General features: G+C 48.5%; 1 protein-coding gene across 3 annotated transcripts in view; it reads left to right on the top strand.

The window, feature by feature from the left end:
- The window catches only part of CACNA1H (calcium voltage-gated channel subunit alpha1 H), a 576,049-nt gene that overhangs the window by 520,495 nt on the left and 32,010 nt on the right, over positions 1-23,544 (top strand). For all 3 annotated transcript variants that reach the window (XM_089769319.1, XM_075899792.2, XM_089769320.1), the window contains 4 exons: positions 3,621-3,772; positions 9,106-9,215; positions 10,326-10,459; positions 11,505-11,575. In XM_089769319.1, the coding sequence (XP_089625445.1) occupies positions 3,621-3,772; positions 9,106-9,215; positions 10,326-10,459; positions 11,505-11,575 (467 nt within the window). The remainder of the gene's footprint in view (positions 1-3,620; positions 3,773-9,105; positions 9,216-10,325; positions 10,460-11,504; positions 11,576-23,544) is intronic.

Here is a 23,544-nt window from a genome sequence, read left to right as displayed (position 1 = left end):
ACAGCCTTAAAGGAGTTAGAAGCGTCCAGTAGGTTAGGAGCTTTCAGGAGCTTTTTCTGTCACTTCTCCCAGTGTTGTATTAAATATCATAAGAACAGAAGAACAGCCGTACTGGGTCAGACCAAAGGTCCTTCTAGCCCAGTAGCCAGTCTGCCAACAGTGGCCAGCACCAGGTGCCCCGGAGGGGGTGGACCGAAGACAATGATCAAGCGATTTGTCTTGTGTCATCCAGCTCCAGCCTCTGACAAACAGAGGCCAGGGGCATCATTTCTATCCCCTGGCTAATAGCCTTTTATGGACCTAACCTCCATGAATTTATCTAGCTTCTCTTTAAACTGTTATAGTTCTAACCTTCATAGCCTCCTCCGGCAAGGAGTTCCACAGGTTGACTATGCACTGTATCTCTCAGGCTTCAAAGCAACCAGCTAATCATCTTCTGGGCAGAACAGCTTAAGACTCTGCAGAGCATATGAGATATATTGTCCGTATTCACATGATATCTCCATGCTGTACAATGTATATACACATACTGGACATCACAGAAAGGATACCACGTAGTATTCCTATAGCTCAAGCTGTACAAAGGGAAAGATCTATTTCAACAGCAATGTCCAGACAGAGAGTTTAAGGCTGGTCTCACCCTTTCTATTCAGGTGCATCATATAAAGAGCTGATAAAGGGTGAATAGCTGATCAGCTCTTCTAATCAATCATGAATCAATTGTTCTAGACTGTTCCTTGTCCATGCGGTCCATAGATCTGTGGAAACTTTTGCTGATGTGCATATAACCATCTATAGCCCACATTATTGATGTCTGTCACAGGTGGACGTGCGCTCTTCATCATTTATGAAGCATAAATAAATGCACCTTTAATATAAAGTGGAAGCAATTTGACTAAACCGTCGCTCTTCCTGCAAGCCGATTTTGCTCTTTCCCCAAGAAGAAAGGTCCAACTTTCCACATGTGAGGAGCCCGACTGTGCAATGTGCTTCCATGCACAAACTTAATTTGATATTTTTGTATAAAATTTCAAAGCATACTTTTTATAGGTAGACAGCAGGGTTAGCCAAACTCAGCTGTGCACAGCAAAGCTCATCACACCAGTTCAACATGCTTTATACGCTTTATATCCATAATCAAAACCAAAACACATAAAGACAATTGTGTTTGTTTTTGTATTATTTTTCCACTGCCATGGGCAGATTAATTAATTCTAGGCTACCTTGATCAAAAGAAAGTGTTTAATAGGTCCCCATTCCACACTCAACCACCAAGAAAAAATAGTAGCTAATGGATACGGGTAGGTCTAATTTCCTTTGATCCAGTTTATTTCCACTTTTGTATTCTGATTTGGAACTGTCCATATTACCAAAAATAATATTACAAGCGCCACTCCAGCTGAAAGATATTAACAAAGCTGGAGGATGGGAAGATGAGCTCCTGGAGGTTTCTAAATGTAGTTGCTCCATATTTCCTTTCTTTTAAAATAAACTCCCTCCTTCTTTCAACTCTTGAGACATTTAACATTTGATTGAGCAAAGTGTTAGCAAAATCTCTGTCAGAAACAATCCTGCTTTGGCTTGGATATGTGGCCTAATAGATCTTTGTTCTCTGTACATCTATTGTAACTCTAGATTGGGCCTGGACTGTTTGTCTGTATTTTATACATATTAAGTTTGAAATAGAATCTATCAGAAAAACCACAATCAAAATCTATTATGACACGCACAATAGACAGATTTCAGGCAAGGGGTTGTAGCCAGAAACTAACCACAGCGGCTGTGTTAAGGCTTGTTATGTGCAATAAGTGTCTCAGTTTTAAAAAATCTTGACCAAATGCACAGATAGTAAGTTCCTGTGACCACAGTCCAGCTAGTTTCCTGGCTTCCGCCTCCTCTTCCCTCTCCCCCGTCCTGGTTCTTACACTGCAAAAGAACATTGTGCATAACATTAGATCTGATGTTTTAATTACATGTCACTTACAGCATGTTTCCTTGGGGTGATCTTCACTCCTGGGCAGTGGGACTTGAGTGTCCTTCACAGGGGGTACGTCTAGACAGCAGGCACTATTTCGGGATACATCCAATATCCCGAAATAGCATTTTCTGTGTTTTCATGGCACACCCGTTATTTTGAAATAATGAAATAATGGGCTTGCTATTCTGATGTCCTGATAAACCTCATTCCATGAGGAGTAAGGAATTTGCAGAATAGTGGTCTGTTTCAAAATAAGCTTGAAATAAACTATTCCTTTTGCATAGCTCAAATTGCGTAGCTTATTTCGAGCTAGCCTTGCTGAGTAGACACATCAAGGGTGAATTTCACCCAAGTGAAGTCATACAGCAAAAGATGCCACATCTCCATGCATCTGTCTAGATGCGAAAGAGAAAACCACCACTACTAGGATATGTCTACACTGCGACATTATTTTGAAATAACTTAGTCTGCGTCTACACAGAAGGCAGTTATTTCAAAGATACTGTCAAGCTCGAGGACTTCTTACTCTGATTCCTGTAACCCTCATTGTACGAGGACTAAGGGAAGTTGGGGGAAGAGTGCTCTATTTCGAAATAAGTGCTGTGTAGATGCTCCCTATTTTGAAATAAGCTATTTTTAAATAAGCTATGCAATTGACGTAGTTCAAGTTGCGTATCTTATTTCGAGTTAAGTCCTGCTGTGTAGACGCACCCTTACAGAGCCAGTATTCTGGACTATTCGATGTACTAAATGGCTATCTTTGGATAATGTCCTTTTAACACTCCTCACTTTCCATTTGCAAATCTGAGTTCCTTACAAAAAAGTCATTGTAGGGACAATAGGTACAGAACATTCCACCTTACCTCCTGTGGATACTTACCCTTAACCCAGTCCCCAGTGTTAATAACCATCCACCAATACGTGTGACCTAGCTGCCTCGCCCATCTTTGCATTCCCTCATCGGCCATGCCTCGCTGGTATATCCCCTTTCTTGTAAAAAATGAGTCTAGGCTACGGTTCTTATTCCCGTTGACCTGCAAGTTGTCTGGCTCTAGCAGAGTGAACAGTAGAGCTACTCATTCTGATCCAGATACAACAGGAACCGGAACTGAACCTGTTGAGGATAGGAAGACTTTTCTTTCCTTAATTTCTCTTGCCAGCCCTGCCTCTCACGCTCCCTGCTGCCAGACAAATGGGGAAGTGCTTGAGATGCTATGAACGAGGAGACCGGTCTGTGGTCTGACTAGGAGTGGTAAGGACGGTGAAATCTTACAAGAGAGTACCTTGTCTTCCAAATTATCCAGGAGAGTTCTGTGAGGCCCAGAAGCCTAGATTGTTCTGGAAAGGAATCTGGTCCTGTAGGCGACTTCTCTGAACTGAGGTACCGAAGGGCCGTTGACGCTAGTTTGAAGGCATTTGTTCACTCCGCGTGAGACTTGGTGCTCAAACTTTCATGTGAGGCTTGGTCTGCTCAAAATTTATGGAAGAACTCCCAGTCTGTTCCTAGGAGAAACCTGCCCCGTGCCCAGTTGGGTGTGAGAAACAGCCATCAGGGAACGTTGTGTGGTAAGTGCCAACATGCCTCACCCTGGGTGCCAGAAAACATGGTCATTGCCTTGCGTTTGCTTGTCTCTTTCTGCAGAAGCCCAACGCAGACCCTACTATGCAGACTATTCCCCGGCACGGAAATCTATACACACCCTCTGTACCAGCCACTATCTGGACCTGTTCATTACGTTCATCATTGGGGTCAATGTCATCACGATGTCTATGGAGCACTATAACCAGCCCAAGGTAAGAGTCATGTGTCCCCTTGAAGTGTAGTGGAAATGACATGCAATTGGATGGGGTATCAGAGAAATTAAGGCCCATATACTGTTTGCAAAATGTCATGGGAGTAGAACCACTGATGTCAATGGTGTCTGAGTTAGGGATGTAACAGTATAGTCGATTAACCGATGAGCAAAAGCGTAGAGGTTAATGCTATAGACTACACGCATTTCCCCACCCACCCCTTGACAGTAGGCTGGCCAGCAGCCCCGCTCAGTCCTGGCTTGCACTGGGTCCTGGACCTACCCCTGCTGCAGCTCTGCATTGAAAGTGTATTAGGAGCCAGGAAGGCAGGAAGCCCAGCTCAGTTCCGGCTCCGGGAGCTCAGACCTCTCCCCACTGGGGCTGCCCAGGGAGTCCAGGCTAGTTGAGTCACCGATAAGAATCATAAGGTTAATCGACTATTCAATTAACCGATATTTAACATCCCTAATCTGAATATTTCAGATTAATATAGAAGTCTGATGGGGCACACTCCCTGTTCTTTGAAATGTTTTTGAGAACAAAAGGTTATATGTATTTGGTGCAATGAATTCAGCCACTGGCATCTTGTTCCCAGCTTTTATTAGGGGCAGCTGTACCGTACAGCCAGAAGAGTCCCCTTTTGAAGCAAAGGACTTGCTTCGCCTCTCATAGAAACTGGTGTCTATCAGAATTACTGCCTTGGACATCAGCAGAGTTGCATTTGCATCAAAGCAGTGTGAGATCAGAATCAGGCCCACAGCCTACTAAATGGACAAACTTAAAAAACAACAAATGGTCTGATAGCACTTTATAGACTAACAAAACAAGTAGATGTATCATGAGCTTTAATGGGCATTTGTGCTGAGAGTCATGAAAGAAGAATAGCACCAAGAATTGGGCTCCAGGCTTTAGCAGTGTCCTGGTGACATTTGCCAGGTTGTTTTTCATTGTCAGGGAGAGTAAAGATGTCAGTGTGTTAGACTGTTTCATTAACTGAGGTCAGTATGGAGCAAGTGAGCTCAGGGTGGCTTTCTTTGCTCACTCAGTGGGCAGTAAATCAACTCTGCTTACATGTAATCCTTTTGCACCATATACCATAAAATCCCTTTCTCGGGATGCGTCTACACTGCACTGTAATTTTGAGATAACTACTGTGATTTCAGAATAACAATGTGAGCGTCTACACAGCCATTCTGTTATTTCGAAAGAATTTTGAAATAACAGAGGGCTTATTCCAAAAGCTGTGAACCTCATTCTATGAGGAATAAGGCCTATTCCAAAACAGCTATTTCGAAATAGTGTAGATGCTCCAGTGTTGCTATTTCAAAATAGCCCCTCACCAGGACCATTCTAAGTGATTCCTCCCCAGAGCCACTAGGGGCTCTAAATTGAGACAGCACGTCTACATTAGGGAAGCCTGCCTCGGACTTATTTTGAGGCTTCCCTGCAGTGTAGATGGGCTATTTTGAAATATTCTATTTCTGAAGAACTATTCCGGAATAGCTTATTGTGAAATAAGCGTTCAGTGTAGACGTCCCCTCAGTGAACCCCTGGGCATGTATGGAAGGACACCCCCCATGTCGTGTCAGCTTTCTCCCTGCAATAAATCCATCCGACTCTGGAGGGCTTTTCTCTTCACTCGGGTTGTTGTTTTGTTTCCGCCTTTATTTACATAGTGGGCCTCGGAGCAGGCCTAAGAAGTTTTCTGAAGCAAAATGAAACTCCCCAAACTTGCCATGCAAACGGAAATACTTTCTCTTCCAGGCTACTCCTATTTGCCAGTGCTGCCCCCAAACGGCTGCCATCTTAGTTTCTTTCCCTAGCAGGGTGGGAAGACGGCCTTTCCTTCCTGCTGACACTGCCCCGGCTACAGCCTGTCTCTCCCCTCCTCTCTCGACAGCAAAGGGATTTTTAAAGGTCCCTGGCAGCCCTTAACTGGCCTGCGGTTTCTCTAGGTAGCCTGAGGTTACCCTTTTTCAGCTCCTTGGGGAGTGGTCCCCAAACATTTCTCTCCGCACCCACCCTCACCTTGTCCGTGCCCCCCACCACCCCGGGAGTGGGGCTGGCTCTGGAACTGTGTCCTTGGCTGGGAGCCGGGCTGCAGCCAGGAAGTAGTCAGGGGCGGGAGCCGGGCGCCATGCCCAGGAGTGGTTGGAGCTGAGAAAGTGGGATGGGGTTGGAGTGGAGCTGGACACAGGGCAGGGCTATGTGTTGCTCCCTCACTCCCCACTGAGGGAACTGGCCTACATCCCACTGCTCCTCCCTGAGTGTTCCTCTCCAGCCTCCTGGGGAGCATGCCCCACCATTTGGGGACCACTGCCCTAGAGAACTGGGCCTTCTTCCTTCTGGGCCGAGAGACCTGCCCTTCACCACTCTGACATTTGTCCACACTGAGACCTTGTCACACACAAATCTTTCGGCCTGTTCATCCGTATTACAGGAACAATCCATAATAGGAACCCTCACGGTTCTCCCCAGTCTGCGGGCACTTTTTAATGGCGCCAGGTTTGCCAGGTCACTCGGAAAGGGCTCTGTGGGACGCTAAGCTGAGAGACAGCAAGTCACAGGGGAGTGGGTTTTGTGCCACCTCCACGCTTCTGCTCCCATGCATCCTTTACACGGCAGCCGCTGTGATATACGCCGACGTTATGTGCTCTGAATCCCAACTCGCTTGCACTTGTGTTACACAAACGCAAATCTGTGGAGTTCTGCCTGTATGGCCTGCAAGCTCTGGGCCCAGAGACCAGAAGTGAAATAAGAAGTGGCCACGTTACCAAAAAAAAAAAAAAAAGCGTCTATTTTATTTTAGGCAATATAATGAGAATCAAGGAAGGGCCAGCTCTGTGACATCTGTTCAAGGTTCACATCACGTTTCCAAAAATCAACAGATGGCCATCCCAGGCACTGGGGGAGAGCACTTCCGCAGATGCCAGTAGAGGTTGGACCTCCCTGGTCTGGCACCCTCGGGACCTGACCGGTCTTAGAGGAGGGATTTTGCTAGACCAGGAAAGGTCATTTCTGGCGCCCCTGCACCCAGCCCTGGTCCAGCCACCAGCCTCCAGCTGGCTCCACCAGCCTTGTTGTCCTGCTGGCCCCACTGGGCTTCCTGGCCCCATCAAGCAGCCCCACTGCCACACATCAGACTCCTGGCACTGCCAGGCCACCCCGCTGCTATGCACTGTGCTCCTGGCAGTTTGCTACCAGCAGTCTGCTGCCCTGCCAGCCCTCAGGGCTCGCAGCCACCAACCCTTCACAGGGTCTCTCTGGTCCTGGAACATCCGTGTCCTGTTGGGTCCCAGTTTAGAGGGTTCCACCCATAGGAGCATTTTACCCTGAAATAAAGCCATCTCTGACGTTCTTGTGTTCCCCTGTCACCAAAGCAAACGAGCTTTTCATTTCTCTGCAATTTCCGTTGCTTTGTTTCCTACTGCGTCTGGTTTTGTTATTCATTGATTTGTAAGAAATCTATGGCCACATTTGACAAGAGAACAGAGCCCCAGTCAGAGGGGTGGAAGGTATGTTTCCTGCAAGGCACTCTATTTTAAGGTATGAGCCATGTCGTTTTTTTGCTATTGTTGGCCTCCAACTCCAATGAAATCCATTATAAACAGCCATCATCTCAGAGCATAATAAACACTCTGGATTCCTGACTTCCGAGTGCGGCTTTATAGAGCGAGCAAGCATTAGACCAAATATGGAGATACTTTGCCCATCCTTGGAGATGTAACAAATTTCAAGAAGACGAGATTTCATCTGCCTCCCATATTATTTATTTTGCTGACTATATTAAACTAAGCTGAATTCCTCTGAATTGTCACGCCGGAACAAAGCAGTGATCCATCTAGTCCAGGATTCAGTCTCTGCTCATGGCCAACTCTAGATGTATTAAAAACAGTGTCAGATATTCATAATACACCTTATAACAAAATTATAGTAAGCGGGAAGGGGATTGAATTTCCTCTTGTTTCCATCTGTTCAGCAGTTTATGCTCCCACAACTGAAGATTGGTTGATAGCCATTGTCATTTTTGGATTAGCTAGTATCACTGCGGTTGATGTTCTTATTCATAGCAACACCTAGTTCTTCTTCTGTTTTACTATGACTCCACAGACTCATCCTACTTTGTGTTACAAATATAGTGCGGGGGGGGAGGGGAAATAATTCCGACTTGACTCTTCGGGTATGTCTACACTACCCCGCTAGTTCGAACTAGGAGGGTAATGTAGGCATACCGCACTTGCAAATGAAGCCCGGGATTTGAATTTCCCGGGCTTCATTTGCATAAGCGGGGAGCCGCCATTTTTAAATCCCCGCTGGTTCCAACCCCGTGCAGCGCGGCTACACGGGGCTCGAACTAGGTAGTTCGGACTAGGTTCCTATTCCGAACTACCGGTACTCTTCGTGAAACGAGGTGTACCGGTAGTTCGGAATAGGCACCCTAGTCCAAACAACCTAGTTCGAGCCCCGTGTAGCCACGCTGCACGGGGTTGGAACCAGCGGGGATTTAAAAATGGCGGCTCCCCCTTATGCAAATGGAGCCCGGGAAATTCAAATCCCGGGCTTCATTTGCAAGTGCGGTATGCCTACATTACCCCGCTAGTTCGAACTAGCGGGGTAGTGTAGACATACCCTTCAAAACTCCCAAAAACTGGGGTGTCTGGAGACACAGTTTTGATTAGGGTCCATCCCTAGTTCAAATGTAAGTACTTTTAAGCAGCATAAAAACCTGTTTTCCTAATTTCTGTGTCAGAGTGACACTTTTAGGGCTTAATGGGAACTACACGCTAGTGCAAATCAGGAGAAAATCTTCTGAAGTTATTGGAGTTATACTGACATAAGTTGCAAATCAGGCTTTTGAAGTCTATCGATTCATACACAGAGCAACTGGTTCTAAGGCCCAGGCTTCACTAAAGAGGAAGGTTGACCCAAGATACGCAACTCCAGCTGCATTAATTACGTAGCTGGAGTTGACGTGCCTTGATTCGAGTTTCCTTGTCGTCCCCACAGCAGGAAGCCAACAGGAGCAAATGTTTCCATCGGCTTCCCTTACTCTTTGCAGGAGCAGGAGTACTGGCCATTGATGGGGGCATCCTCTGAGTTTGATTTAGCAAGTCTTTACTTGACCTGCTACATCGAACTCTGGAAGATTGATGCTTCTACGTATCAATGTCTGGTGCATAGACATTGAGTAAAATTCCAGTAATCAACAGCATTTCCCCTCCACTGTGTTTCAACCTTTCTTTTACCTCTACTATCCTCCTATCTGCCAACTGATTTGTGAGCGAACTATGGTAAAGCAGCTGTATGAAACTAACACGTGCCTTTCTTTTCAGTCCCTGGATGAAGCTCTGAAGTACTGCAACTATGTGTTCACCATAGTTTTTGTGTTTGAAGCTGTTCTGAAGTTGGTGGCATTTGGTTTTCGAAGATTCTTTAAAGACAGGTGAGATGGTTTTCAATTCCTTTGGGTTTGGCCCAGAGTCTAAACCCAGACGCCAAGCAACTGAAGCACTGCTGTAAACATAAAATTGTTGGCCACGGGAATGTCTACGCTGACTAGCTACCGCTACCTGAGCTGTCTCGCAGGAATCAAGGTTAACAAAAATTATGATTGATACCCCCAGGTCGTGCTTTGTAACGGGAATAGGAAATGAATACACAAGGGTTGCGATGTGTTCATAGCCCCGTTCATTGATTCCACCAAAGAATTTTCCACTGCTTAGTTATGAGATAATGAGGAAGCCACTTCTCTTAATATGGGCCTGGAAAAGACTCTTCTTCGTCACCAGACAACACTGTTTCCTGCAGAACTGATGCCCTTTCCAATCTAGACTAGTCCATGGGCTACCTGCAGGGTGCTAGCCAAGCAAACCCATCAGCAATGGGCAAAGCCCGAAGCTCTCAGCAGTGTTGCCTTCTGACGGCCAAAAGCCAGAAGCACATTTCACATTTTCCTGCTCGCTTGGCCAAATACAAGCCAATGTGACAGCGGGCTATGATTTGGAGACCTGCCGAAGGCCCAGATATGCCAGAGAGCCTTATTTCATGCTCCACTGGACACAGATAAGGCAGATCCTGATCTGTTTAGTCCTGGGAGCAGCTTGTGCCCCTCTTCCTCCAGATGGCTGAGAGGTGGTTCTAGGCTGCCGGGAGCCAGCCGACTTATCAGGGGAGGTCCTTAGGAAAGTAGCTTGCCATCTTTCAGCACCAACGCGTCTGAGTTTCTAAGATGCATGTGGTTCTGTTTCCGGGGACAGTCGGGGTGGCAGGAACAGCGTAGCCTAGCACGGTTCCAACTTCCCTCTCTAAACTTCGGGCCAAAGCCTGAGCAGGAGTAAATCAGTTGACGCAAATGGTGCTTTGCTGATTAGCCCCCGTGGAGGGTCTGTCCCCTCAGCCCTGGATCTGAGAGGGGTTGGGTGCTGGCCTTGGCCCCAGGCCTGTAGAATACATTGCCACTGTCCCGGGGCATCATCCCAGCAACTGTGTCCGTGACGTGCCTTTGAAGTCTGCTGTTTTTGCGTGTGTGTCTTTCCCGCCTGGGCCCTGCTAGATGGAACCAGCTGGACTTGGCCATCGTTCTGCTCTCGATCATGGGGATCACGCTGGAGGAGATTGAAATGAATGCCGCGCTCCCCATTAACCCCACCATCATACGCATCATGCGGGTGCTGCGCATAGCAAGAGGTAGAGCCTGCCTTTCCAGCCTCTATGATGGTGGAGCCTGGTCCCCAGGGTGGTTCCACAGAGCCAGTGGGGTGGCATCAGAGATTAATTCAGCCAGGACCACCAATGGGAGGAGGGGCAAAGATGGCAATTGCCCCAGGACCCGGCAATTCAAAGGAGTCCAGGGCTCCCAGCTGCTGTCCAGCGGTGGCTGGAGCCCTGGGCCCTTTAAATTGCCGCCAGAGCACCACCCTGTGTGCTCCGGGCAGTACTAAGGACTGGGGAGTCGCACCGCGCTCTGGGCGGCACAGAGGGCTGCCTGGGGCATGCCGAGGTGCACTCTGGGTGGCACTCAGGACTGGCTGCATCTGGCCTCTCCCCTTCCACCTCAGCCCTGCCCCTTCTAGGAGCTGGAGTTGGCCCCACCACACACCTTGCCAACACTGTGGGTGCCCCTGAATTTGCCCCATTGTTTCCTGTCTGGGTCATTTGAGTTTGATTCAGACCTAGGGATGGTGCCGGGCTGCAGGGTTTTGAGTCAAAACCCAATGTGCCCCATGTTTCATGGACCCTCTCTAATCCAAACCCAGAGTCCTAGAGCTGTTGTGGGAACAGATCTGCAGGGGGAGCACGCAAGAGCAAGGACTGGTAGGATTTCCCCCATGCTGGCATTCTCCTTAGAGGGGGAGGATCGTGACTCGGGGAGGCAGGCACCTTCCCTAGCCATCCGCTACAGTGGGACAAGGAGGAGAATTGACTTTGAAGATTACTGGCTACTCCCGTTCACCTCGGAAAGGACAGGAGAGAGTAGGCCCAGAAGTTTCCCCATTGTGTGGTACTTGCCACAGAGGGGTGTATACGTGACCCTTAGATCCCTGTCCCTGCATGCCTTATTTATAAACGTAGGGCCCGCTCTTCCTTCTTCATGGGTGCACATGTGGAGTCTGACATTAGTGAAGTGGCTAGAGAGGAGATTTCACCCCACAGGGTCTGTTCCTCTCTTCTCCCTGGAATAGGTTTGCGTTGTTTATGTAAAAAAATGTCTCAGCTCTGCTTCTTGTTGTAGTACTGAAACTGCTCAAAATGGCCACCGGGATGCGAGCTCTCTTGGACACGGTGGTGCAGGTGCTACCCCAGGTAAGTCCGAGGGCTTGATCCAAGGCGAACAGGGACAGAAGAGTTTGATTCCTCTTGTGCAGTTAGTTTTTGTGCTGCGCTGGATGGGACCGGGAAACGCTGGTCCTGGTGATGTTTTTTATATCCTCCATTGACGCGTGTGGTTCTCCGGAGAATGGCAAGCAAACATTCTGCCCTGTGGGGCTATGGGTCAGAGCGCGTTCCCCAATTTTCTAGCCTCGCGTGTGCATGGAATCCCCAGGAGTTCTGGGCATGACGAGAGAAGCCGAGTGTTGGAGAGGAGGTCAGCTGTGCAGGTCGAAGAGCAAAACCTACCCCTCATCCTTTGTGAGCAACATTCTTATAGAACACAGGATGGGGTGGTAAAGGGCAGATGAATGCTTCTTCGCCAATGCGTCACAACCTCCCAGTCGGGCACAAGGGGCTGAACATTTCATTGCAATTCTATACCAAAGAAAATACAATTTCCGTAATAACTACAGAGCAGCCAAAATCTTCACTATGTGTGAGGTCAGATGTTGCGATTATGATAGGAGCTCTGGCCTTTTGTGTCTGCAAAGGCCACCCCCACCCACAGCTCACTGCCCCACTCTCCATACCTTCACATCCTGGAAGATCAAGTGTTCTGCCAACCTCTCAAGAGGCATACCTCAATAATTATATAGACTTAGCATCGTTATCATTGAAATACGGCTTACTCTTATTTCTGTTGTAAATGGAGAGGGTCACAGAAGCTTTTGAGTTGGAATAAAGGGAAACAATTTGAAAAGAATAAGGGCTCGTCTACACTATGTGGAAAATCGATGCTGCCCATCGATCTTCCAGGGTTTGAATTAGTGGGTCTAATAATGACTTGCTAAATCAAATTGAGAAGGCGCCCTGTTGTTGCTGGTACTCCTGCTCCTCATGAGGAGTAAGAGAAGTCGACAGGAGCGTTTGCTCCCGTCAACCTCCCGTTGTGTGGACAGGGTGAAAACTCGATTTAAGTAAGTCAACTCCAATTACGTAATTAACGTAACTGGAGTTGTGTGTCTTAAGTCAACCTTCCCCTTTAGTATAGACCAGGACTAAGAAAGATTGGGGTAGACTGAGGAACCTGCTGGTGAAAGCATTGGAATTAAAGGGCTTTAGATGTGTACTAGATTGGCTGTCAACATGTGAAGATTTCCTTAAAATTCCTGGTTCCTGTATGGGAGAAACTTGGCGTTCATTTTTAAAAATGCAGGTTTCTAGTTCTCTTGACTGTAAAGGAAAGTTTGAAAGTGTGTTCCCCAAAAGGTCAAAACCCAATAGGCAAATGAAAAGAAACTAACATTTTGGTGTATGGTTGTTTTTTTTAATTTCGTTATTTTTAAGCCAATCTTTTTTTTTTCTTTTTTTTTTTTTTTGTCAGTCACCTGGGCTCCTGATTTTTGAATGCCTGGGTTTGCAATCTGCCACTACTGGAGAGGAAAGCAGGATTTCCTCTTGTCTTGTGCTCTCATTTACACCAGAGCCAAGTGGGTTTCCTGTGTTCCCAAATCAGAATGACAGAATCTTGTGCCCATTTGGTTACAGGCATTAAGTTTTGATGCAGGCCTGAGGAGAGCTGGGGCTTGGGTAACTCCTACAACTTTGTTAGGGCTTGTCTACACAGGGAAATTTACCAGTGGAACTATACCAGTGTAATAATACCACCGTAGCTACTCTGGCATGCCGCCCTATATCGGTGGGGGGGGACAATCATTTTTGCTTGTGGGGGGGCACATCAAGATTTTGGAAAGTGGTCAACGGCTACACTTTTCTGTGGAGGAGGTGTGGGGTCTAGAAGGTGCAGAAGGGCACAGAGGGTAAGGGACCAGCGTGCAGGAGACGGTGTGAGGTCCGAAAGGGAGTTTAGGGGAAGAAGGGGGTTGCAGCCTGGGTCAGAGGATTAGGGTATAGGGCCTGGGAGGGTGTATGGGTGCAGGAGAGGATTCTGGGAAGGAGGGGTTACCAGGTCTGGGAGGGACTTGTGACCTGGGGTTTGGAGGTGACCTGTGGGAGGGGCAGGGGTGTCAGAGTCAGGCTCTGGCTGGGAGGCGCTTATCTAAGCATCACCCGGCCAGCAGCCCTGCAGCATCCCCAAGGCAGGCTGGGCTTTCTGTCTTCTGCAGCACCAGACTACTTAAAACTGCATGTGGCTCTCAAATTGCAGGCTCCAGCAAGGGGAGAGACTGGAGCTGCCCCCGTTCCCCAGGCCAATCTCTCTGCTCCTATTGGCTCATTGTTTTCAGCCAATAGGAAATGAGAGATTGGCTGAGGTCAGTTCCTATTGGCCTGTTGTTTCTGGCCAATAGAAGCTGAGGATTGGGCTGGGGGGCAGAGAGATCACACAAAGCCTTCCCCTCCCTCCAGAGCAGAGAGGCACATGGAAGAGCCTTGCATTTAAAACAGCGACTGCTGCGTGCCTGAGAGTCCCGGCAGGGTGTCCATGGGCCAATCCGGTAGCCTGGCCCATGAGAGGTATCCTACCCACCCTTGCCCTATATGCATGCTGCTTTCCAGAATAAGTGTGTCTACACAGGAGTTGTACGAAAATAGCTATTGAGATTTAATTGTTCTGGGATGGCTGTAAAGGTATAATTGTACGGCGTCGTTCCCCATATGGACAAACCCATTGTCTCTCCAATCTAAACTGAAAACCAGGAGGCGTTTCTTTTTCTTGGAAAGCTTTGTTCATCCTTCACTGCCTCGAAAGATGTTTTTCATCTAAGCCAATTGCACTTCGGTATTCAGACTTTGCTTTCAATCACAGGGCTTTAGCCGAGAAGAAGCTGGAATTTACAAACCCGACCCCAGCTTTCTTGGCGTTACAAGAAAGCAATTTCTTTGGGTCTATTCTTTTTCTTTTGAAAGCCTTGTGATTACAGAACATTTTTTTTAAAACTAGAGGGGGTTTTGACACGGGGGTTTTGTTTGGTTGGTTGGTTTTGTGGTTTTTGTTTGGTTTTTGCTTGTGACACACAAAGCAAATTTTCTGCTAATGTGAAATCTCTGAGGATATTCCAAGCAAATCTTGTACTGATAAAACTGCCATCTGCCATTAAAGTAAAAAGTTGGGGAAAAGAAGGATATGACTTGGGAAATCTTTCTCCCATCCCCAACCCCAAAATGTTGCACCACTTACAGTGGCGTCCAGGCCCACTAGGGGGAAAGAAGGGGTTGGAGGAGGTAATTGCCCAGTGGCCTGGGGAATTTAAAAGGGCCCTGTGGCCCTCCCGGCTGGCAACCTCTGTCCCTTTTAAATTTCCAGGGTGGGCTTCAGGGCTCCCAGGCAGTGCTGTCAGCAACGAAGGCAGCCAGGCAGGTCTGTGTGAGCCAGAAGCATGCACCCGGCAGTACAGCCAGCAGCTCGCTGGGCAGCAGCCAGCACAGGTACAGCACGGCCTGTCAAGCCGACTGTGTCTGCACAGCTGTGGCTTGTGCATGCGGGGTGGCCCGGTGACTTTTCTAACCTGGGCTCTGGAATTGCTGTCTGTGTGGCCACCGCCAAAAAATGAGATTCTGGGCTAGATGGCCCTTTGGTCCGACCTGACATGGCCGTTCTTATGTGCATAACTCTTTTGAGCCTGCTTGTAAAAGGACGAGAGAGGGAAATTCCATTTGTACAGCTGCTGCTGCAGCAGCTTTTGAAAACATCTGTCTTTCAGTCCTAATTACAATCCATTCCCAGATGCTGGCATTACAGAAGATTTATTTTCCTCTTCCGAGGCCGATTTTCATCCGTTTCCTATTCATTTGTATTACTTCCCAAGCGAGAGGAAATTGATCTACACCTGCAGAACAAAGCACCCCTGAGCTCTGGAAATGTTGGCCTTTGAATCCACATTTTGTAGCTGTCCCACAGTGATGTGGCGTCGTCAAGATTCACATGCATGGAGTCCATGTGTGCAGAAGTCCTTAATCCCAGTTCATAAATATGAATGCACGTCCGAATAAGGGAACAGGGAAGAGAAACCCTGCTACAATCGTACAATACCTTACCCCTCTACTAGAACTGCCAGACTGAGCAGCTAATGACAGCAGTCTGCCTTTAAGTCTGAAAAGTATGCCATCATGCCCTACTCTTAAAGTGTCAGTCTAGGAAAAGTTAGGCAAAGAACCAGTGGTCAGGGGAAAGACCTTAATAAGATAGTGTCCCATTACGGCCACTGTATTCGTAATGGATCCATCCACCGCAAACCTTCTGGAGGTTCAAATTCAGTTCCAACTCCGTGGCGTGGCTCTGTCCCCCGACTGTCTGTTTTGTGATGGTTTTACCTAAGGCATCATCTCTCTTTTGGTGAAGAACCTGCATTTTCCAATTTCACAGCTTGGCTGACCAATCAATAAAGCTATCTAGTGACCTGGCCAGAGTCACCGCAAAGACATTATCGATCTTTGCCCCATTGCGCCATGAGCTTCCTTGGAGAAGAGGGAATTTTTAAAAATGCAGAATGAGCGAATCATACAGTGGAGGAGAGTTTAAAAAAAATTGACTTATCCTCATTGGCAGAGGAAGAATCCCTCCAGTGGACTTACAGTTATTACATATAAAGAGCCAAATTCTGCTCGTAGGCATTCTAGCGCGAATCCCCAAATGACAGTGTTACCCTAGGGTCAACGTGACTTAAACTGACTTCATTAACTAGACATTGTTAATCATAGCTCCAGATTTCCATCGAGATCAGAGACTGATCTTCTGCATAAGCCAAGGCAAAGAACTTCTGTATCAAGCCCATAATTTCTGCTGACGCTATAGCAAGTCTTGTCGAAAGATATCTGGTCTTGACTTATAGATTGAAAGTAAAGGAAAACCCTCCACACCCTTAGCTCACTTTTTCCCATGGAGAGTTATTATCTTCATTGTTAAAAATAGGCCTCTTATTTCTCATCTGAATGCATCTAGCTTTTGCCTCCATTTAGCTCTCCTCTCTGCTAAACTCACAAGCTTCTGTCAGAAATTTCTTCCTTATGCAGGCAACTCAGGTTAAGCCGCCTCTTTACCTGCTTTTGACTAAACTAAATAGATTGAGTTTCTCTTCTCTCACACTGTGTGAGCCAAGTTCTCCCATCCTCGAGTGCTTGTAGCTTTTTTCTGACCCCTTCCCAGTTTTTTCACGTCCCTTTTCAAATGTGGACACCGGGTAGCGGTGTCACGAATGCCATACACAGAGGTAATACCATTGCCTTACTCCAGTTGTAATATGCCCCTGATTACATATGCAAAGATTGTTTTGGACCCCTTAGCTACAGCATCACACTGGGAACCCCGATTCAATTGGCTAACTACCAGGACACCCATGTCCTTTTCCAAATCACTTTTCCAGGGTACAAATAAGTGTGACCTACATACTTTGTCCCTAGGTGTATGGCTTTGCATTGGTGTGGAAAGAGTGAGTAAGGAAAAGAACAATATAAGAACTGGGGGAGGGGTCACCAAATGAAATGAATAGGCAGCAGGTTTAAAACAAAAGTTTGTCTTCACTCAGTGCAGTCAACCTGTGGAACTCCTTGCCAGAGGATGTGGTGAAGGCTAGGACTTCAGCAGGGTTCAAAAAAGAGCTAGATCGATTGATGGAGGTTAGGTCCATCAATGGCTATTGGCCAGGATGGGTAGGAATGGTGTTGCTAGCCTCTGTCTGGAAATGAGTGACAGGGGAGGGATCATGTGAGGCTTACCTGTTGTGTTCCCTCCCTTTGGGGCATCTGGCATTGGCCACTGTCGGCAGACAGGATACTGGGCTAGATGGACCGTTGGTCTGACCCAGTGTGACCATTCTTATGTTCTTATTTGGCTGTGTTAAAACCCACGTTGTCTAAGTGAGTGCAGCTTACACCAGGGATCTGGGTCCGTCAGTATAACCATTCTCATATAAACCACTGGTCGGAAAGGGTCTGCAATTAGTTACCAGCGCGGTGGAGGCAAAACGAAATTCAGCTCCTGCTGATGGTAAAACAGCGTGGGCCCTATGCTGTCAACAGCGCACACAGGAACAGCTGACAAATACATAGGGCACCGAAGATGATGTACTCACTTTTCTGCCCGTAACCTCAATGTACTAAACACCATTAAAGAGTCGGCAGTGGAAATGAGAGATTTACAGAAACCTGGGGCCCACGGGCGCAGCCGAAAGAGAACTTTTCTTGCACGGTGAGCTGTGGGTGCAATTCTGCTCAGTCACAGCACTCTAACTCCACTGGAACGACTCGAGATTTGCACAGATGTGGCAGAGAGCAAAATCTCATCCAATCTCTCTAGAAGATCTGGGTCCTTTTTTCTGCGGAATGCACATTAATTAATCCCAGGATTGGACAACATACCCCCTTCTTCTCTTCAAAGTTTGGAATGCCGTACAACGGAGAGGCTCTGCCAAGAAAAATGTGAAGAACTCCCTGTTCTGTGCTTTATTCTGCTGAAGGACAGAGGCTTCGGCTTCCGGCTGGCTGGGAGTTTTAACTCTTTTCCGGGCAGCGGCTCGCATGCAGTTTTTAAAGGCATAGCTAGTGTTGCCTAGAGGCAGTTATATAATCTAAACAAGAGTCCAGTGTTACCATACCCTGAACATTTGCAGCAATTGTAAAGGTGCAGAGAAGGGGAACAAAAATGTAGTGAGGTTGAGTCCTTCAGATGACAGGAGCTAGAAGAGATTAAAAACTCCATGCGGGTGGGGAGCCCCATAGAATTCAATGGAGTTGTTCCGAATTATTGGCCACCCATTCTGAACAGAAGCGTTGGGTTATAGGCACGAGGTGACCTCAGTGCTTAGCTCGCAGCTGGAAGGAAAGAAAAGGGGGAAGCAAAAAGGAGGAGGAAAAGTCAAGGGGACAAAATGTAAGTGAGGCCGAGGGACATTGGTGGGGTCATGCACGGGGGCTCTTTGGTGGAGCCCGGCCCTGCTGTGGACTGCCCCGAAACAGTCATGTAGCTAAGCCGAGCATTCAAACTTCCGCGGCTCTCGGGCTTCCTCTAGGACTGCAACTATCACAGATGGTGTCCCCTCTGCAGGCTGGCAAATGGGTCCATTTCATCCGCTGTCCAGAGCATAAATTACCCAGCATTTCTCTAAGTCTGGAGTTACTGCTTTGGCTGGCAGAAGCTGGCAGGAAATGACCAAGAGCCCTTGTCCTTGGAAGGGATTGGCAGAGGCTGAGCTGTGTGAGGAATTGCTGTTGACAGGCATCCCATTGAGCCCCTGTGTAGTTCTGCCCGGGTGCCTAAAATACTGAGGTACGGTGCAGAAATAATGGAATCAGAGAAGCGAGAGGCTCGGGAGGAGCTGACCTGGAGTGAGGAGGGCCCTGCCTTCCATTAATGCCTCTCTCAGAGCCGACTGACTGAGGGCAGAGATGGGGAGGTCAGTCACGACACTCTGCGGGGCTTGCTTTTGACTCTGCATCGTGACCGTGGGTTCCGTAGCGCTGGGGGCCGGGAGCTAGCATCCTATGCTCTGCAGTCAGTGGATTAATAATGATCAAGGGAGCGCTTTCTACCTGAGCCTCCCAAAGTTCTTCCCCCAAACAGGTAAGTGCCATTACTGATCTCAAAGGTGTTACAGGGAGGAAGGAGAATAATTATTCTCCTTGGCCTCTGAGGACAGGACAAGCAATGGGCTTAAACTGCAGCAAGGGAGGGTTAGGTTGGACATTAGGAAAAATTTCCTAACTGTCAGGGTGGTTAAACACTGGAATAAATTGCCCAGGGAGGTTGTGGAATCTCCATCACTGGAGATATTCAAGAGCAGGTTAGACAAACGCCCGTCAGGGATGGTGTAGACGGTGCTTGGTCCTGCCGTGAGGGCAGGGGACTGGACCTCTCGAGATCCCTTCCAGTCCTAGTATTCAATGATTAGCCCCAGTTTGATACAGAGAAGGGGCTGAGACCCAAAGAACCAAACCCAAAACCCACTGAAGATTATTTAAAATGTCCCTTTGACTTCAGTGGGGTTTAGATCAGACTCATAGACAAGGTATAAGACAATGCTCTGGACACATGCCAGGTTCCTACAGCAGATCAGTGGCCTCTGAAGGAGCAGAACACGGCTGTGAGTCTCAGCTTCAGCATCCCTTCACCAGCAGGGTGCACCAGGCTCAGAGGAGCAAACGCCGACACCTCAACATGGTCTCTGCACTTCCTGGGAAGCATTGGGCCTCCCCGCGGCTCCCAGTGCAGCACTGCACCTTCAGGGCACAGCTGGGCCTGTTGAGGAAAAAACCTCCTGTGAGGTAGCACGTAGCTGTATCCTCATTACATGGGTGGGGAATCTGAGGTAGGCAGCCGGCGTAAGGTCATGAAAAGGTCTGTGGGGCGGCTGGGGACAGAACCCAGATCCCCAGCCTGCGGGTGCTGAGCTCCCACGGGGACTTGACTAGATTAAATAGGGTAGCAGGAACCCAAAGACGCCCCTTGAGGCCATGCTACTGGGGAGCAGCCAAAGCGGAGAGAGGCCCCAACCCATCCCTCTCAACGCATGCTGAGACCGCGCCTTGGCGTGACGTGTAGTCGGTGTTGGGGCATCCTCCCAGCAGGCTGGATGTGCCCAGTGATTCTGCTAGTCTCCCCCCTCGCGGCTGAGCCTTTGCATGTTACTTCAAGGCGCCCAGTGGTCGGAGACGCAAAGGGAGGTTAATATGGCGGCCTGCCAGAGACTCGCCATGCTTGGGTCTCCCTTGACTGTGGAACAGCAGCATCCTGCTCCGTGTTTCCCGGACCCAGGCTGCAGAACGGACCAACCGGGGGGAACCGTGGACAGTGCACTGACGCCCGCAGCCCCAGCCTGGGGAAGCCACTGAAAAGGCCACATTTAGACTGAATTACCTTGCCGGGGAGCCTCTCTATGCCCAGCAGTCCGTCTCCGAGGCATTCCCCCGCCAGCAGACAGCTAGGGGAATGGGCCTAGGCTGCTGCGGAGGCCGGGCCTGTCCTGCCCCCGATCTATCGGCTCTGTGGCTGCACCTGTTTGCTTCTTAGGCAGGTGCTCTCCCACGACAGCCTTGTGGGGCTTCCCTTTGAAGGCTGCTCCCCACGGGGGCTGCCTGTTGCCCCTGGAGCCCCAGCGAAGGAGTGGTGACCCACTCGCCGACCGTGGGCGCAGATTGGTTGCTTTCTACACCAGATAAACAGAGCCTGTGCGGAACTGCAGGGCAGAACCGCCCTCGGCAAAGCTTCCTCAGGTCGCTGGCGGTCAGGGGGATGTTCGCTGGCTGTCGTTAGACGATGAGCTGGATTGCGAGATCCTGTTCCTCCCCGAGAGCCCAGAGAAGACACCCCAGACCCTGCCTGCAGGAGAAGAATGTCTGGACACACTCTCACCTGCCTTGCTCATCGCAGCAGCAACAACGATTCATACTTAGCCCTTCTCTAGTGCCGGTCCTCACCCGCGTGCTGTACTGACCTCAATTACTTCCCTGCAAAGGGAACGTTCAGTTACAGAGGTGAAACGACTCACCCCAGGCAACGTACAGTCTTCCTTGAATGCTGTGGTGCAGCCTCCTTGGCAAGCATCCATCCTCCCTCCCTCCCGCCCTGCCACCTCTGTGGAAATGGGTCTCTGGTTCCTTCTTTGGGGCAATGGATCACTGACGCTCCCTCTCCCACCCCACGCCGTGGTGTAGCACACAGACGAACCCTGGCATCGGGGGGAAAGCTGCAAAATCCATCGCTTGCCACGGGCAGCCATCAGCCACGCATAACTCTGCACGGCGGGAAGGCTGCATGGCCCGATCAAGCCGTTTTTACTGGCAAGTCTCCACTGGAGTTGAGCCATTTCTTGGCTCTCCCCGTTTGTGAGCCGGGTGTCGCTGGGGTGACAAAGCCAGGCCTCACAGTTGCTTCTGAGGAGATAATATCCCCACATGTCGTCTTCAAGGCTCATAAACGGGTGACCACAAAGCATGACTTGGCTAATTGCACTGCTGTTAGTCACGGGGAGATTTTTTCCAAGCTGCGATTCTGAGGTTTGTGAGGAACGTTGTTATTCAGCTTTCAATTGACACATCACTGAAACTACGGACGGATATGTGCGTGGAGGGGTAGGACACCGAGATGGGAACAACCAGTTGGCTATGTCAGGATCTTGGCTTTGTAACCCTTTTACTTATTCCCCTTCCCTACCTCAGCTTTGTTTCCCACATGACCTATGTAGGAAGACTGAAAGAATTGGGCTTGTTTAATTTAGTAAAGAGAACACTGAGAAGGGACATGATAGCGGTCTTCAGGTATCTAAAAGGGTGTCACAAGGAGGGAGAAAAATTGTTCTCCTTGGCCTCTGAGGATTGGTAAAGAAGCAACGGGCTTAAACTGCAGCAAGGGAGGTTTAGGTTGGACATTAGGAAAAACTTCCTGTCAGGGTGGTTAAACACTGGAATAAATTGCCTAGGGAGGTTGTGGAATCTCCATCTCTGGAGATATTTAAGAGCAGGTTAGATAGACACCTATCAGGGATGGTCGAGATGGTGCTGGGTCCTGCCGTGAGGGCAGGGGATGGACCTGATGACCTCTCGAGGTCCCTTCCAATTCTTGTGTTCTATGATTCTATGATCACTACATGTCTCCAATTAGGTCTTAGGGGAAGATCAACGCTCTGGAGATCAGTCTTTGGGGTTTGATTAGGGGGTCTAGTAATGACCTGCAAAATCGAACTCTGATGGCATCCCCATCGACCCTGGGACTCCACGGGGTTGCGAGGAGTAAGCTAAATTGATGAGAGTTTCTTCCAATGCCCTCCCACAATGGGGGTGTGTAAGAAATTTGAGTTAAGGTACGTCAACTCCGGCTACGCAATTCTTGTAGTTGGAACTGCATATCTTAAATTGAATGTGTTGCGTAATGTAGGCCTGGCTTTAGATTGTGAACTGGTTAAGTAAGGGACTGTGTCTTTTATTTGTTTTGTGCCACTTTGCGCACTTTTAAGCACCCTTATTAATAACAGCAGCACAGCCATGAAAAATGATTGAAAATCTGCCAACTTATGACAGCCCTTGTATAGGAAAGACAGGCCATTCCCAAGGCTTCATAAGCATTATGATTCAGGTTAGTTAAGTCACATTTACAGTGAGTTCAGTGACTGCCAACAAGGCCAGAGGAACGTACACTAGAAGACCTTGTGGGGAAGGCCCAAGAACAGCTGAATTCAGGTCACAATCCTAGGCGGAGTTGAGAAGGGGGCGCATCTAGACAACACCCTTCTGTAGAAATAAGCTACACGGTTTGCGCTACGCAAATTGTATAGCTTATTCCGAGTCTAAATTGAAATTTCAAAATAAGGCGCCTTTCCGACAAATCCCTTAACCCTTGTGGAACACGATGTTGCTCTTTCAGGATACTGCCGGTATCCCAAAGGAGCAACGCAGTCTAGATGTACCCTATGAGTCACCAGTCAACCCTGTGCCCATGACAGGGATAAGTTATGGGAGGTTATGGAGTTTCCATCACTGGAGATATTTGAGAGCAGGTTGGACAGACACCTGTCAGAGATGATATAGACAGTTCTTGGTCCTGCCGTGGGGGCAGGGGACTGGACTCGACTTCTCGAGGTCCCTTCCAGTTCTAGTGTTCTATAATTCTATGATTCTAAGTTTTGAGTTTGCCTCAGGGTCTGTGTTTGTAGATCTCCTCAGGGCTGTGTTTGAAGATCGCCTCAGGCTATGTGTTTGGAGACCACTTCAGGGTCTGTGTTTGGAGACCACCTCAGGGTCTGTGTTTCCTCTTGAGGTAGAGAGCCGCCAGCTTCACACACTGCTTGGTCAGGCTGAGGCCTGGGTGTTTTATTTTCCATTAGAAGCCATGCTCCAAATGATTTAACCCGGAGGGTTTTACCCGTTGGCTGGCGACTTAACCCGTCAATGGCCGTCACAGAGCCCAACCAGCAAATGTAAACGATCACTGAGACCAGAGGGAGCTTTTTAAATAAGGCAGGTGCCTGTGTAGGAATTGAGGAGCCTGGCTTGTGTGTCTTGTTTTTGAAACT

The sequence above is a fragment of the Pelodiscus sinensis genome, chromosome 15, assembly GCF_052426305.1.
Source record: "Pelodiscus sinensis isolate ZL-2025 chromosome 15, ASM5242630v1, whole genome shotgun sequence".
Classification (NCBI taxonomy): domain Eukaryota; kingdom Metazoa; phylum Chordata; order Testudines; family Trionychidae; genus Pelodiscus; species Pelodiscus sinensis.
Note: the sequence above shows the minus strand (reverse complement) of the source record. Positions and strands in the feature narration are given on the sequence as shown.